General features: G+C 39.6%; 1 protein-coding gene across 1 annotated transcript; it reads left to right on the forward strand.

The window, feature by feature from the left end:
- Positions 1-3,683: 3,683 nt before the first annotated feature.
- Positions 3,684-11,701, forward strand: LOC146571263 (matrix metalloproteinase-17-like). The gene is made up of 6 exons (XM_085279603.1): positions 3,684-3,768; positions 5,794-5,970; positions 8,451-8,553; positions 10,207-10,289; positions 10,950-11,102; positions 11,436-11,701. Exons 1-6 carry the CDS (start codon positions 3,684-3,686, stop codon positions 11,699-11,701), a joined length of 867 nt encoding a protein of 288 aa, XP_085135729.1.
- The last annotated feature ends 2,456 nt before the right edge of the window (positions 11,702-14,157 follow it).

The following is a 14,157-nucleotide window of genomic DNA, read 5'->3' on the forward strand; positions in this document are numbered from 1 at the left end:
TAAATAATTCAGAGAGGATTATTGTGTACAGAAAATGGCCTTTTTCCTGCACTGTGATGAATTTCCTCAAGAGCAAACTTTGCATCTAGTGCATTAAGATTTTTCATCTGTAAAGCAACAAACTACTTTTTTTAAGCATCTAAAGAGGAAACTCTTCCTGAATGTCTCTAATCAGCTCCCCAAAGAAAGTCAGAGTCGATGAATTCTCTTTTCTTCTGTGGTGCTGGGTGCACAGTTCAGCTCACGTCCAGATTTTAATGTTTTGTTTAGCTGTTAAAATTGCCTTCTCTAACACATTGAAGCTGCCAGGCTGGTGTTGTGAGGCTCAGGGAAAAAAGTTAATTAAAAAGCTCTTAATTTCTTCACGTCACACTCTGCCAGTCTCCCCCTTGCTGCTATCTTGCATCCCGCTCTAGCGTCATCAGCTTGCCTAGCTTGTCTCCAAGGCATTGCTTAGCTGATGCCGGTATCACTGCTGAACTACATATCCGTCTGCTTGTAAGACAACAGGCAAAGCTATCAGAATCATAAATTGTTGCTCTTAGCAACTTTTTCAGAGGCGTGATAATCCCTTGGGAAGATCTAAGCGTGTTAGGTCAGCCCACAAGGTAAAAAATGAGTGTTGGCGCTTCAGCAGATTGTGGAGCTATGTAATTGTCTTCAGAAAAATGAACATTATCAGACAAATCCGTATCTGAGTAATTGCCTTTGCTAATTCCTTTCCCCCATCTCCCGGTGCATTGTTCTCAGCGGGACCCTAAATCTGGGTCTGCTAAGGCCAATTCCTAATGTGTATGATGCTGCTGAATAGTGGAAATTAAGCACCACATTTAACAGGCCAGTTCACCCCTGCTGTGTAGATGGATGGTTCTGGCATCCATTAGGAGTCGTGAGAGGTGGAATCTCGGTGAGATCAAATAAGCGGAGGTCTGGAAGTGCTGTTTTTGCTTTGACAGGCAGCAGATTGCTTGTATTAATTATCACTCAGCCAGCAATCTGCTTCTACAAACTGATTACCCTGACTAAAACAAAAGCATCATTAGGCAGGTGAATTTTTCATGACATTCAATTTTTTTTTCTGTGTGTGTGTGTTTGTGTGTTGGGAATACATGCACACATTCTGTGTACTGTTTATGTTTCTGTATGAGGAATGGTTGGCATATTGGGCATGTTACCCTATTTTTGTTGTGTCTTTTCCAATGATCGTTACACTTTATTTTACCCGTCCTCCTATTGTTTTGTTGGCAGCAGAGAGGAGGGGAAGTGTATACTTTACAAGCTCCAAGAGAACAGAAAACATGAAAGAATCATTGAAAATATCAAACTCTAGTCTCTCTCGGCTACATTGTGCTATTACATTCATAGAGCATTATTTGAAACTGCAATTTAAAGGTTTTTTTTTTTCTTTAAACCTGCTCTTTACATTACAGCGTGCCTTATCTGTGCCCTGGTTTTCAAACCACATTTCCAGACTGATGTATGTTAACAATAACATGTTACTGAAGTAAAATACTGAAAAGAAAATGGAAAAAACCCACCAAACAATGCTGCGGAACAATTCAGTGCCGGGAAATACAAACAGGATCAAATTCCACAGACAATAAACAAACGATAAAGTTAGAACAGGTACACGTAACAGTGGGATGGTGTGAAAGAGTTCAGCAATTATAAACTTTGTCCACTGGAGTATTGTATTGCACTATTTATTTTTTCCTTTAGAGTCAACAAAATATAACTAAAAATCTTCTCTAAAGCAGCCGCTTCACTTCATATATGTATTTGTATCAGAATTCAATGTGTCATAGAAAACATACCAATATAAAGAAGGAAAACACACGAGAAAGCGTTTCATTCTGCGTGTGGTTGTGTCTCTTATCTGAGTGTTCAGTTTGTCTGGTTACTAACAACTCGGTTTGAATAACTGGAGCAGTGGACGGGGCTTTCGGGGCTCACCGATCGTATTGGAGGTCATTAAGGGATTACAGTGTTCTGTGCTAAATGTGATGTCACTGTGTGATTACAGTGATGGATGTCAGCTTGAGGAGCAGCAGATATTTGGAAGAACGTTCTGACCTCTGCTAGAGAGATATTTTTTTCTTCTGGTGTGGCCCAAACAAGGGAAAGCGTAGCATTTTGCCTGGGTGGACTGAATTTTGGCTGTGAGCCAATACCATTACAGACAGTGTGGAAGTCCTGAGCATGAAGTGCATCCTCGCAAAACCTTTTTAGTGATTAAGTCAGTAACCTCAGAGAGGATTGTACTTCCTAGGAGCACAATATTAGAAATTTAATGATGGGAAATAAAACATACTGACAGAACACGAGGCAAAACATGGAAATGACGGAAGCGTTGAGGGGGGGAGGGGCATATACAGATATGCTACTTTGTTAGGTACACTTTGTAGAAGCAGCTTGGGCCCCTTTTCTTCATGGCACAGATTCAACAAGATTGAAACATTTCTCAGAGATTTTGGTGTATATTGACATGATATCATCACAAAGTTGCTGCAGATTTGTCAGCTGCACATCCATCATGCAAATCTCTCCTTCACATCTCTAACATGCTCTATTGGATTGAGATCTGGTAGCTGTGGAGGGCATTTTGCTCCAGCAAAGTCATTTTCATTTTCAACAAAACAGCTTTGTGACATGGTGCTTTATCACCCACAAGGAAATGGATACACTGTGGTCATAAAGGGATGAACATGGTCAGCAACAGTACTCAGGCAGGCTGTAGCATTTAATAACGCTCAACTGCTTCTATTGGCCCAAAGTGTGCCACGCTTTTACTTTGTCTACACCAAATTCTGATCCTACCATCTGAATGTGACAGCAATAATTACAACAGTTTTTAAAAAAATTTTAAAGCCTGTGAGAAATGTAACCTCAGTTTCCAGTTCTTAGCTAACAGGAGTGGCACCCAGTGGTCTTCCTCTGCTGTAGCCCATCTGCTGCAAGGTTCAGCATGTCATGCATTCAGAGATGCTCTTTGTCCTTCTTTGGTTGTAATGAGTTGTTATTTGAGTTGCCTTTCAGCTCAAAGCAACCTGGCCATTGTCCTGTCACCTCTGGCATCAACGAGGCATTTTCATCTGGAGAGCTGCAATGCACTGGATATTTTCTCTTTTTTGTGAACCTTACAATGGCTCTGTGGAAAAATCCCAGTAGATCAGCACTTTCTGAACTATTCAGACCAGCCTGTCTGGCACCAATAACCATGCCACAGTCAAAGTCACTTAAATTGCCTTTCTTCCCTAAATCACCTTGTTCACTTTGAACTTCAGCAAGTCATCTCGACTGTGTCTGCATGTCGACATGCATCGAGCTGTTGTGTGTGTGCTGATTAGATAGTTGTGATGATGTTAACAACTAGTTACAGGTAGCTAACACATGAGTTAGTTCTTTTCCAAAAATAAGTTGTTTCAGGGTATTTACCCAACTTCCAGATGTAACTAATCAGTTTGAACTCTAAAGACTGACCTGACACTTAATAAAATGGATAAGTTAAGGGGAAACATTGTCAACTGTATTTAAAGATAACATTTATTGTGATACAGAAATTAATGAATCTCTAAGATTATTCTTTTCATAGTGACAGAAGAGCACTGAGATTTAAAGCACACTTGTTGGAGGCTGATTGGCTCGCTGAAGGCGGGCAAGAGGATGATTGGGCTAGAGTAATGATGTCGGTATTGACTTTGACAGTGTGGGAAAGTGGAAGTGGTGTAAAGAACAGACTAGCAGTCGAACAACCAGGAAAGCAGGCAAGTGAGTGATTACACGTTTTCATTACTAAACTTATGCATAAGCTTCACCGTGTTTAAATTAGCAAAAGATGGGAAGAGGATCGTATCAAAGTAAACCCAGCTAGAATAGCACTGAGTATTTTATGCTAACCCTAAAACTGCATACTGTTTTGTGGCAAACACGTCTCCTATGTGCATTCATATAGTCCAGTTACAAATAGTTGTATTTATGCTATGAGTGACAATGATTGAGTTATTACAAGCTATTTTTGGTCATTAAAAGAGTAAAATTAGCTTAATTACTAAATCTTGAGTGAGGGATTTGTGACTAGTTGCAAAGACAGCAGGAAGTACTGATTATAGATATTCATGCTATTAACATAGGCTGACTTTAGGGCATCCACTAAGGAGCTGTGATGTTTTTTATGGATCTTCTTGACCAAGATCAAAGCAACAGAGTCCTGTGATCCTCATCTTTGTGGACTGGAGAACTGACAGTCAGGAGAGGGTTGAAAGGTCTACCAAATGAAGCTATTAATTTCTATTCTCAGCTCCATGCCATGAAAGCATTTGGACTGATAAAAAAGCTGCTTAATGGGTCAGTGGTGAATCTGGAAGAACAAAGATTGAATCCCTAAGAATGTAACAGTCTGAAGAGCCATACTGAATACTCTCTCTCTCTCTCTCTCTCTCTCTCTCTATGTGTCTCAGTCTCTGCTTTTCTAAAATAATTTGGTGCATTCACACAATCCTTGCCTCTCTGACTTTGTCCTCAGTCACTATGTCTATTATGTCTGCTTCACGTGGACCTTAAATGCGATGACATGGTACATACTGTGCTCCGAGTCCCTGTTCTCCCTTTCTCCCTCACTCTCTCTCCCTTTCTTTCCTTCCTATTGTTCACCTGCAACATGTGCTTCTGTAGATTAGAGTTGGCATCTGCCTCCTGACCACCCCAGGTGAATACTGTAAGCACGAGTGCGTGTCCCAGGCCGTGGCCGACCTATGGTTTACTGAATGCAGACTTGCGCACATAGCCACCAAGGAACTCTGAGCTAGCTTGGTTTGACACGGTACCTCTTCATATTTTTGGAAATCTAAATCTCTAAGCCCCAGGTTCTGTCTTGCTTCACAGAGTCAGACAAGGGGTTTGGGAGGATTTTTCTTTTTATGTTTTAGCTGAAGATGGAGGGAAGGTGCTTTAATAGCCTGCAGCCTCTTTAGGTGTCTTTCCGCACTAAGATTTTGATTGGCGGCCCAGGGACTCAGGCAGTATTACCATAGTTATCTCACTATACCACACACCTGCAACACTCAGAGCTTCCTGAGCTGTCTGTCATGCCTCTCAATTTGCACCACAAGTTGGACAAAAAAAAAAGAAAAGGGTCAATTAAGGGTGCAGACCCATAGCAGAAAGGTCACATTGGCGACCATCGCTGTGGATCTCTCCAAAGCAATTTACCAAAAAGTCTTTCATGCCACCTTCTCTGTCACTGAATGCTAATGCTAATTGAACATGTGTGACCAATCAAAACAGTCTGTTGGCCATGGAGGAAGAAGCAGATTATCCATTTACACATGATCAGTGTCTGCAGCTGAAGACCTAGAACAACTTCTTTATAGCAATCTGCAAGCTGTGACATTACACATTAATTGATTATCTCGTCATAAAATCAAATGCAAAGCAGCAGTAAATCCTTCCACAAATGTACTTGAAAAACAAATGGGAGTGGTCTATTATTATTTTAGTCAACTGTTACAAAAATTAACTAATAGTTTGAGCACGATAAAGCGAGTTCTTACATATAGAAAAATGTGGTTTGTATATTATTTAAATAATGGCTATAACCATGCACGAAATACAGGGACTATAGTCATAATAGTAGCAATTTTACAGAGCATTACTTGTGTTGTGTATAGTGACCTTTGACCTTTAGAGTGCATTTCTAAAGAGGTTTGCTTTTTCTTCTTTATGTTTCACTAAACGAGGCTTTTAACAGTGCGCTTACTTTCATTTTTTGTGTAATCTCCTTTCTGTCTCTTTCAGACTCTCACGGCATGGATCTGTTTGCAGTCGCAGTCCATGAGTTTGGTCATGCCATCGGTCTGGTCCACACCTCTGCAATGGAGTCCATCATGAGACCGTACTACCAGGGCCCTGTTGGAGACCCTCTAAAATATGATCTACCCTATGAAGACAAAGTCAGAGTTTGGCAGCTTTATGGTATGTAAAAGGCGCCTGTGTGTGTGTGTGTGTGTGTGTGTGTGTGTGTATGTGTGTGTGTGTGTGTGTGTGTGTGTGTGTGTGTGTCAGGGAGATGAGCCAGAAATTAAATTACTTTGATTCCTAACAAATTTCCATTTATTGAATCTGCCTCAGGTGTTACTGAAAAGCACAAATCCATAAACATTGAAGCAAACTGGCTGTGTAACTATGAAAAGGATCATAACAGCAAGTAAAGACAGGCATAATGATGCCAATAATGAACTAAAACACACAATTAGAAACATCAGGGTGGCAGGGTGGATAGAAATATAATTAGTGTTGGACAATAAATGATACCAACCTCTCCCGCAGGGGAATTGTAGAAAAGGGGAGAGACCAAAAAGGGGTACTGCAAATTTATAGGGTTGCACCAAAGAAGAAGAAAAGGATGAGGAGGGGCTCTCACTGACAATGAAGATAACTACAGGCTTGGGGATCCTGGAGTTTAGAACACATTTTGTGTAATTATAACAATATGTAATTTGTGACCCGGTTACACACAAGAGACAACATTTCAACAGGCATAAAATGGCATTTTTGCACCAACAAGGTGATTAGAATTAGCTGAGAACTTGACATGTGTCAGCACAGTGTGCAGCGTGTCCTTAACAACGCATTGCACATATAAAAAAGTAGAAGTAGCAGGCCTAAAAAACTATCTATAGCAAATGAATTGCACTGTCATGTCCTGAAAATAAGGAAAAAGGCAGCAAAGACCTGACACAGGACCTGCATCTGCACCTGTTGTTGGTGCATATTTGCACATTTCAGTAGGTCACTGCACCTATTTCCCATTTCCTGGCATAACATAAAGAAATGAGGGGTGACTCAAGGCCTGAAACAATATATGACCTAAATCAGAACTGCTTAATTTATTTTTCCTATTACAGTCAGCTGTTTCGTGTATTTCCATAATTATATTGAACAATTTTATGCTCCTGGCTAAGCCTCTTTACTGGAAATATAGTTTTGTTTTTTCCCATCATTAATATGAAATATGTGCTGCAGTAAATACTCACAAAATTATCTGCTTACCTGATGAATCATCATTAGTAACAAGCAGTGTCAAACATGATCAATGCTGTGAAGTCTCCGACCCTTCATAGAATCCTTCTCTGCTGGCCGTGAGTCATGATCCTTGGCTGTAATTATGTTTGTCTCGCAGTAAACTAGTGGCTGTGACAGCTCAGGAGACTGAAGATACAGCAGCCTCATCTCATGCAGGGGGCACCAATTTATGAGCTCTGCAGAGCAAGGTTATTGATTTAATGAAAACATGGATGGAGTTAATTGGACCTCATTATGCCATGTGACTTCATCAAACCTTTCCCTGATCCAGGAAGTGACAGTGAGACAAGAAAGAAAGAAAATGATGACTTTTAGAAAAACACAATCAAGTGCGGGGATAAATAATGGTGGCGTGTGATTTGAATTGCTGAATCCTGCTGAAGGGGAATATTGTGATACGTGGAAATGATCAAACTACCTCATTTTGAGATGACTTTGGATCCAAAAAAATGTTGGTGATCACAACCCCCGTGGTTATTCCTAACCAACCAATGACCAGTCCTACAAATATCTTTCTGTCCGCACTGATAGCACTGTAACCTCACATATTTATTTTAGTCATACATACTTTTGACTCCTCCATTGTTGAATGATTTGGCAACTTTTTTCTGTCATTAAAATCAAAGCTAACCCGTTTTGTTCAGACTGTGTTCTACCTATGAGTACCTGGAACAAGAAGAAAAAATCCATTGTGATCCACATTCTGTACTGCAGTAAGAGCTGCAACCATCAAGCTGATGGCATAGAGTTCAGTAGTGCAAACTGAACTCAAGGGCTCTATTCTTTTTCTACATCTTACAATTTTAAACTGTCCTCTAGAATAGTATGAGACCACATAGGTTGCCCTCAGGGCAGTTTTAATTCACTTTGAGTGATGAATCTTCTTTTGTTTCTATCTAGTTATCTAATTGTCTATCCCTGCACACACTTGCACAGGAAGTGCTTGGAAACCCATGCCACGAAGTTCCCGGTGCACAATTTTTGTGCTGATGTTAATGCCAAATTATTGGCATTAATAGGGTGACCAACCGTCCTCTTTTTTTGCACTTGCTGACTTGTAAAAGCCTATATGACATTTTTTATTTCACCATTCATTAACTGCACAGAGAAGGCATAGTTTAAATACGTTAAAGTTTTCTTTAAGTAAACAGTTTTATTAAAGTTCTTCATGACTGGTGCAAGTGTCCTCTTTTTTGGAAATCAAAATATGGTCACCATGGCATTAAGCCATTATGATCCTGTGGCAATGGGACTGAAAATGTGTCATATGAAATGTAAGACACAAATGGAGAACAAAAGAAACGAAATAAATTATCAAAAATAGTATAAGGGATTTATTGTTATTACATATGTTTGTCTTGTTTTCCCAGGTGTTAGAGACTCAGTGTCCCACACAAATCAACCAGGCAGTTCGTCTCAGACAGCCGAGCCTCCTGTCCTGCTAGATCTTCCTGAAAACAGGTCCACGGTCATGTAAGTAGAAGTATTAAAGGTATCTGTTATCTTTTAAATGCAACAGAAATAGATCTGGCACTCTAATAATAATGCAGTCCATAAAAATCACTTAATTCCTTAGTAGTTGTTTTAAGGTCTCTTTTACCTAAATTAGCTGCATTGTTTGGAAGAAGGAAAGCCAATTTCAGTATTCATTTCATCTTAATTTCATAAATTTAGTAAAGCAGGCATGATGGCCAGAGGGTCTGTGTCAATAAAACTCAAAGCACAGTTCATCTCAGGACACAACTTATTGAAATGCTTTTTGATTGAAGTGAAAACAAGCCTCAGCAGAAGCAAATAAACCATCTTCTCAATGTGCATTCTGTCTATTTATATACAGTAGTTGTGGAAAAATGGTGTTATTAAAGTCATGACAATAAATGAATTTACATCCACAGGCCTCATGCAGGTGGTATTCATTTGTTTTATTTCACTGGATTGAATCACATTACAGAGAGATTTCAGTTTTTGGGATGATTCCTTGTACATAATTGCATTGTGATTGTTTTATAATTGTATCAGGTTTTTGTTACTTCCACTGAGACGTAGTGTAATGAATCTATGCAGGCTTACATTCATTGTAAAAAAGAATTTTCTTGCGGGGAGGGGGAGACTTGATAGAACTTGTAAGGTACCAAAAAGCAAATTAGCCAAGAGTGAGCATGGGACCTTGCCCATCAAATTAAGCAATTCTCAGAAGACAGTTGGGCAGCTATCAACCTGTAGTTTCTTTAGGTTATCAAGCTTAATTAGACTGCATTTTGTCCATTTATACATTTTGAGAGTACATACACTCTCTCACACACATCACACACACAACCTAACCACTCAACCCCAGCCTGGGGTAGCCCCCAAAAACAAAGCAAACCTGAAGAAACTTTAGTCTGAAGGTCTAAAGAGTTTATTTAGTTTCAGATGGGTGGAGGTACAAATACAACTACACACAGTGAGGTATTGCTAAAACACCACAGATGAACATTTAGCAGCGTTTGCTCGCCAGTTTCAGACGTCCACTAGCTTCATTAATTGTTTCCTGCTGCCTTGGTCAGGTCATGATGTGTGGAAAAAGCTAGATTGGGCCCGACAAGGGCACCAATACTGACCACTGCACTGTGGTGTAGCGCTAATAGAGTTCTGAATAGAGACCTTTGTTGGTAATATAAGGCCTGGCAGGCTCTCACTCTCAGCCCTGTGGTGCTAATGGCTTCATCATTGGCATGCAGGCCACGTCAGTGATTTAAATCACTTAAAAACCTTGGGGATAAACACACCGAGGGATTTCACCATGTCAGCCTGATAGCTACCTCACTTCTTTTAGCATGGTTTCAGTGATTCACGCACAGGCACCTGAGAGGATATCAGGAACAGCTTGTGCAAAATTTCTCAGAAGGGGTCGACGCATGTCAGTAAAAAGCTACGCAATATAATCGGTCAAATAATTTTTTCACTTTTCACAACTGAGGAAATTTTTGCAAATGAGAGGTGAGTCATTAGAACCGAGATACAACATTTTCTGTGGTGGCTAGAGGTCTAAAGCTTTATAAATGTCCAGTTTAGAATCCAGCAGATCCTTGTTATCGCTCATTTTACGCTGTTTTTCCCTTCTTACTTTCTTCCCATCTCTCTCAGGCTGGCACGAGATACCCCAGACAGATGCACCAGTCACTTTGATGCAGTGGCCCAGATACGAGGAGAGGCCTTCTTTTTCAAAGGTACAACAGCACAAACAGTGAAAGAGATATGCAAAGCTGCAGAGCTATGAGGGGAGGGAAAATAACCCAAAACAAAAAAGAAAAGAAACGAGAAATTAGCCAAAAGAGCAGCAGTGGAGAAAGAGTCAAATGAAAGAAGTGAGAAAGGGAAAGAGAATGAGAGCGAGGTGGTAGTTGTAGATACCCGACTGAGCCAGTTGAGCCCTGCTGAGAGACTTCAGTATAAAAATTACATCACCCTTTCATGCTTGCCCTCTGGAGGAATGACCCCTAGCCTCCCACTGACAACGGAAACAAGAAACAGACTTGCATACCTTCTGCAGTAGCAGTGTTAGTAAAGTCTACTGAATTTTAACGATGTTTTTATAGAACTTTTTAATATAATTTGTTTTTGTTGTCACACTTTAAAATCAAGGACATGGAACGTTTGTAGATAATTAATAGAATATTTAGATTTATCTGTAGCTCTTAGCAGCCTTTAATAATTGTATTATGTCTTCCTGCCACAAATATCAAACCTTTCAAACTAGGGCTGCTCCTTGTCACTTGTAGGTCATTGCTTGTTGTGTTTCTTGTACACTTTACATGATTAAGTCTGGAAGGACATTTAGAGCAGAAGTAATAGTGTTGTTCCTCTTATTTTGAACCTGTTCTTCATAGGGAAATACTTCTGGCGACTAACAAGAGAGAAGCACCTGGTGTCTCTGCGTCCTGCTCAGATCCATCGCTTCTGGCGGGGCCTCCCAACCAATCTGGATAGTGTGGACGCAGTGTACGAGAGGCCTGGGGACCACAAAATTGTATTTTTTAAAGGTACAGTATCAAAAACATTGGAAGAGAGCAGGTGGGATTTTTAAGGAAATTGTGTATTTTGTAAGTCTATGTGAGTAGGAGAGGAGTTAGGCAATGACATTTAAAGTATTGAAAAGAAGGACATAAACAAGCTACAACTTTTGAGCTACCACTGTGGTTAAGACTACACAAAAAAACTACACAAAAAAACATATGTGTGCGTTTTTTGTTTTTTTTAATTTAATTATTTCCTTTCATTATTTTCTTTTCAAATGTATCCTCTCAGATGTCTTTTCTTTATAAAACATCATATTGGTAAGTAGGTTTTAACTCGTTATGTTTAACTTTCTTTAGGTTTAAAATACTGGGTATTTAAAGACAATATTGTGGAGGAAGGTTACCCTCGTCCCATCAGTGACTTTGGCCTACCGTTGGAGGGTGTGGACGCTGCCTTTGTTTGGCTACACAACGACAAAACCTACTTCTTTAAGGACAACCGCTATTGGCGATACGATGACCACCTGAGACGAATGGACCTGGGCTACCCTAAGGACAGCAACCTCTGGAAAGGGCTGCCATCACAACTTGATGATGCCATGAGGTGGTCTGATGGTAAGTAATCTTTTTTTTTTTACACAGTTTTGCCCGCCCATCTTATGTGCATAAAATGATGAAAAAGAGAGGCAAAGTTGACACTGGCACAGTTGTGTCCTTGGGCAAGATACTGAACCCCAGACCTTCCCTGATGGATGCACTGTTGTATGTGTGGGTGCATGTGAGTGCATGTCCTTGATAGATAGCGGATTGCATGTACAGAATAATGATGTGACTTTGATTAGAATTGCATAGCACAGTATGCATACCAGTTGGTTAACCATTTACTTTACTGTGAAATTTGACATGGACATCTTGTCCTTATCCAAGAGTTTCAACTAAAACAAAGTCAGCTGAGCACTTTGTTTTAGACACTGAAGTGTTGTGTGCTCTAAGACAGAGCTAGAGGTAGAAGACGCAGAACCTAAAATTTCTTTCTGCAGTGCTTTACAGTGAGTGATGATAATTTGAAATTTAAGAAAAACACTAAAGAGTTTATTTCCTTTAAGGAAATAACCATATGTTTGATAATAAATCTGCAAAGCAAATTGTTTACATCATCCTCAAAAAAAATGATCAAAACTACACCTTAATCAATCACCCAGAGTCAGAATGTCCTCAGAGTAAAGCCAGTGACATATTTTTGACCGCTTCTGTCTTGATTAAAAATTGATTATAAAGACACTCTGATCGATTAGATTCAACATATAAATGATGAATTGCCTGTCAGTTTCTTTCAGTGAAAAATGATTACATTTCTCTGAGAAAAATAGAGTCGTAACACTCCACCACAGCATCAAACCAGTAGTCTGCTGTGCTATTTTCTAAGCCTAAGGCAAGACTATGCAACACCGTTCTCAGGGGAAGTCCTTAGACCGGAATAAAGTTTGAGAAGAATATGAGACAACAGAACAATTAGGCAAGTTAGGAATGCAGCTTCAAGTCTTGGATGAAATTTTAGGCCTTGCTATTGGCATAAGGATGGCAGTGTCATTCACTGAGCCAGTCACTCCACCACTTCCATTCAGAAGTATGTCTTGAAATGTCACTGAATAGTTCGTCGTGGGATTTTTTTACGCAATGTTGTGGTTCCTAGTTGATTCCCTCTATTAGGAGCCCTTTACTTTTCTTTAACATATGCAAAAAGCAAACTCTTAACACGTTAGCATTGCCTTCAATACAACTATGTAACAAAAAAAAGTGTCATGAGCCTCAGTAAATCCTGATCTGTCAGATGGCAGGGTCAGGATTTGGTGCAAACAACATGAAAGCATGGAGCCATCCAGCTTTGTAGCAATGATTCAGACTGGTAGTGGTGTAATGGTTTTTTTTTTATGTCTTGTCACACTTAGGGACACTTAATATCAACTGAGCATATACCCTTTACACGCAGTGTAGGTATTTGTTTTATAGCTGATTCCAGCAGAATAACATGCAATGTCATAAAGCTTAAATTATGTCAGACTGGTTTCTTGAATTTGACATTGAGTTCACTTTACTCAAATGGCCTCCGTAGCCATTAATAGGACACCTTTGGGATGTGGTGGAATGGGAATTTTGCATCATGGCGCTGAAAAAATCTGGAGCAGCTGTGTGATGCTATCATGTCAATATGGACCAAAATCTCTGAGGTATGTTTCTAGCCCCGTGTTGGATTTGTACCCCAAAGAACTGTCTGAAGGCAAAAACCACATTGTTTAATTTTTAAAAAATACTGTAGAGATATTATAGATTGCTATAAAATCAAATGTACAGCTTTGTAGTTCACAGAGAGAGTATCCTTGTGATTTTGGTCCTGTCTTACCTTCTTCTTTTGCATTATAAATGTTAACATTTATCATTTTAAGTCAAATGTAGACAAATTGCTGTGACTTTTTTAATTTACCCTTCCCAAATAATGTTTCCAAGCTCACCTCATCAGCTTCAAATTCCTCATTATCTTTATATTTTACATAAATAACTACCTGCAAGTGTGCATTACCAATTCTATTCAATTTCAGTTACATTTTATTTAGATGGTTCCATCCCACGACAGAACACTTAGTATTGTTTGACAATGACCCTACAATAATAAAGAGAATACGCCAAACACTTGGTGACAGTGGGAAGAAAGAATTCCCTTTTAACAGGAAAGAACCTCGAGCAGAACCAGAGTCAGGGAGGGGCAGCCATCTGCCAACACTGTCGTTGAATTTAAGTGTCGTTTGGCAGAATATGGTTATTTTACCAAAACCTTTTGTTTTGCTTATTCTTCAGTCTTAAAATGTATGCTTCATTCTTACATGAATAATGTAGGACTGCCCTCTGGAGTACTCACAGCCAGTCATGTTGTAACATCCAGGCTGTTTTTTGTCCAGCTGACTCCTGTAACCTGCGGTGCAATTTGTGATCTATTATTTCTGTCATGGATCTTTCAGAATAAGTGAAGCATGTTCCATGGATTTAAAAATTTAAGCATGTTCTGGGGATTCAGTGTTCAGAC

Source organism: Mchenga conophoros, linkage group LG7 (genome assembly GCF_057382185.1).
Source record: "Mchenga conophoros isolate Kocher_MC1m ecotype Shallow Benthic linkage group LG7, M_conophoros_male_GT1.1, whole genome shotgun sequence".
Classification (NCBI taxonomy): domain Eukaryota; kingdom Metazoa; phylum Chordata; class Actinopteri; order Cichliformes; family Cichlidae; genus Mchenga; species Mchenga conophoros.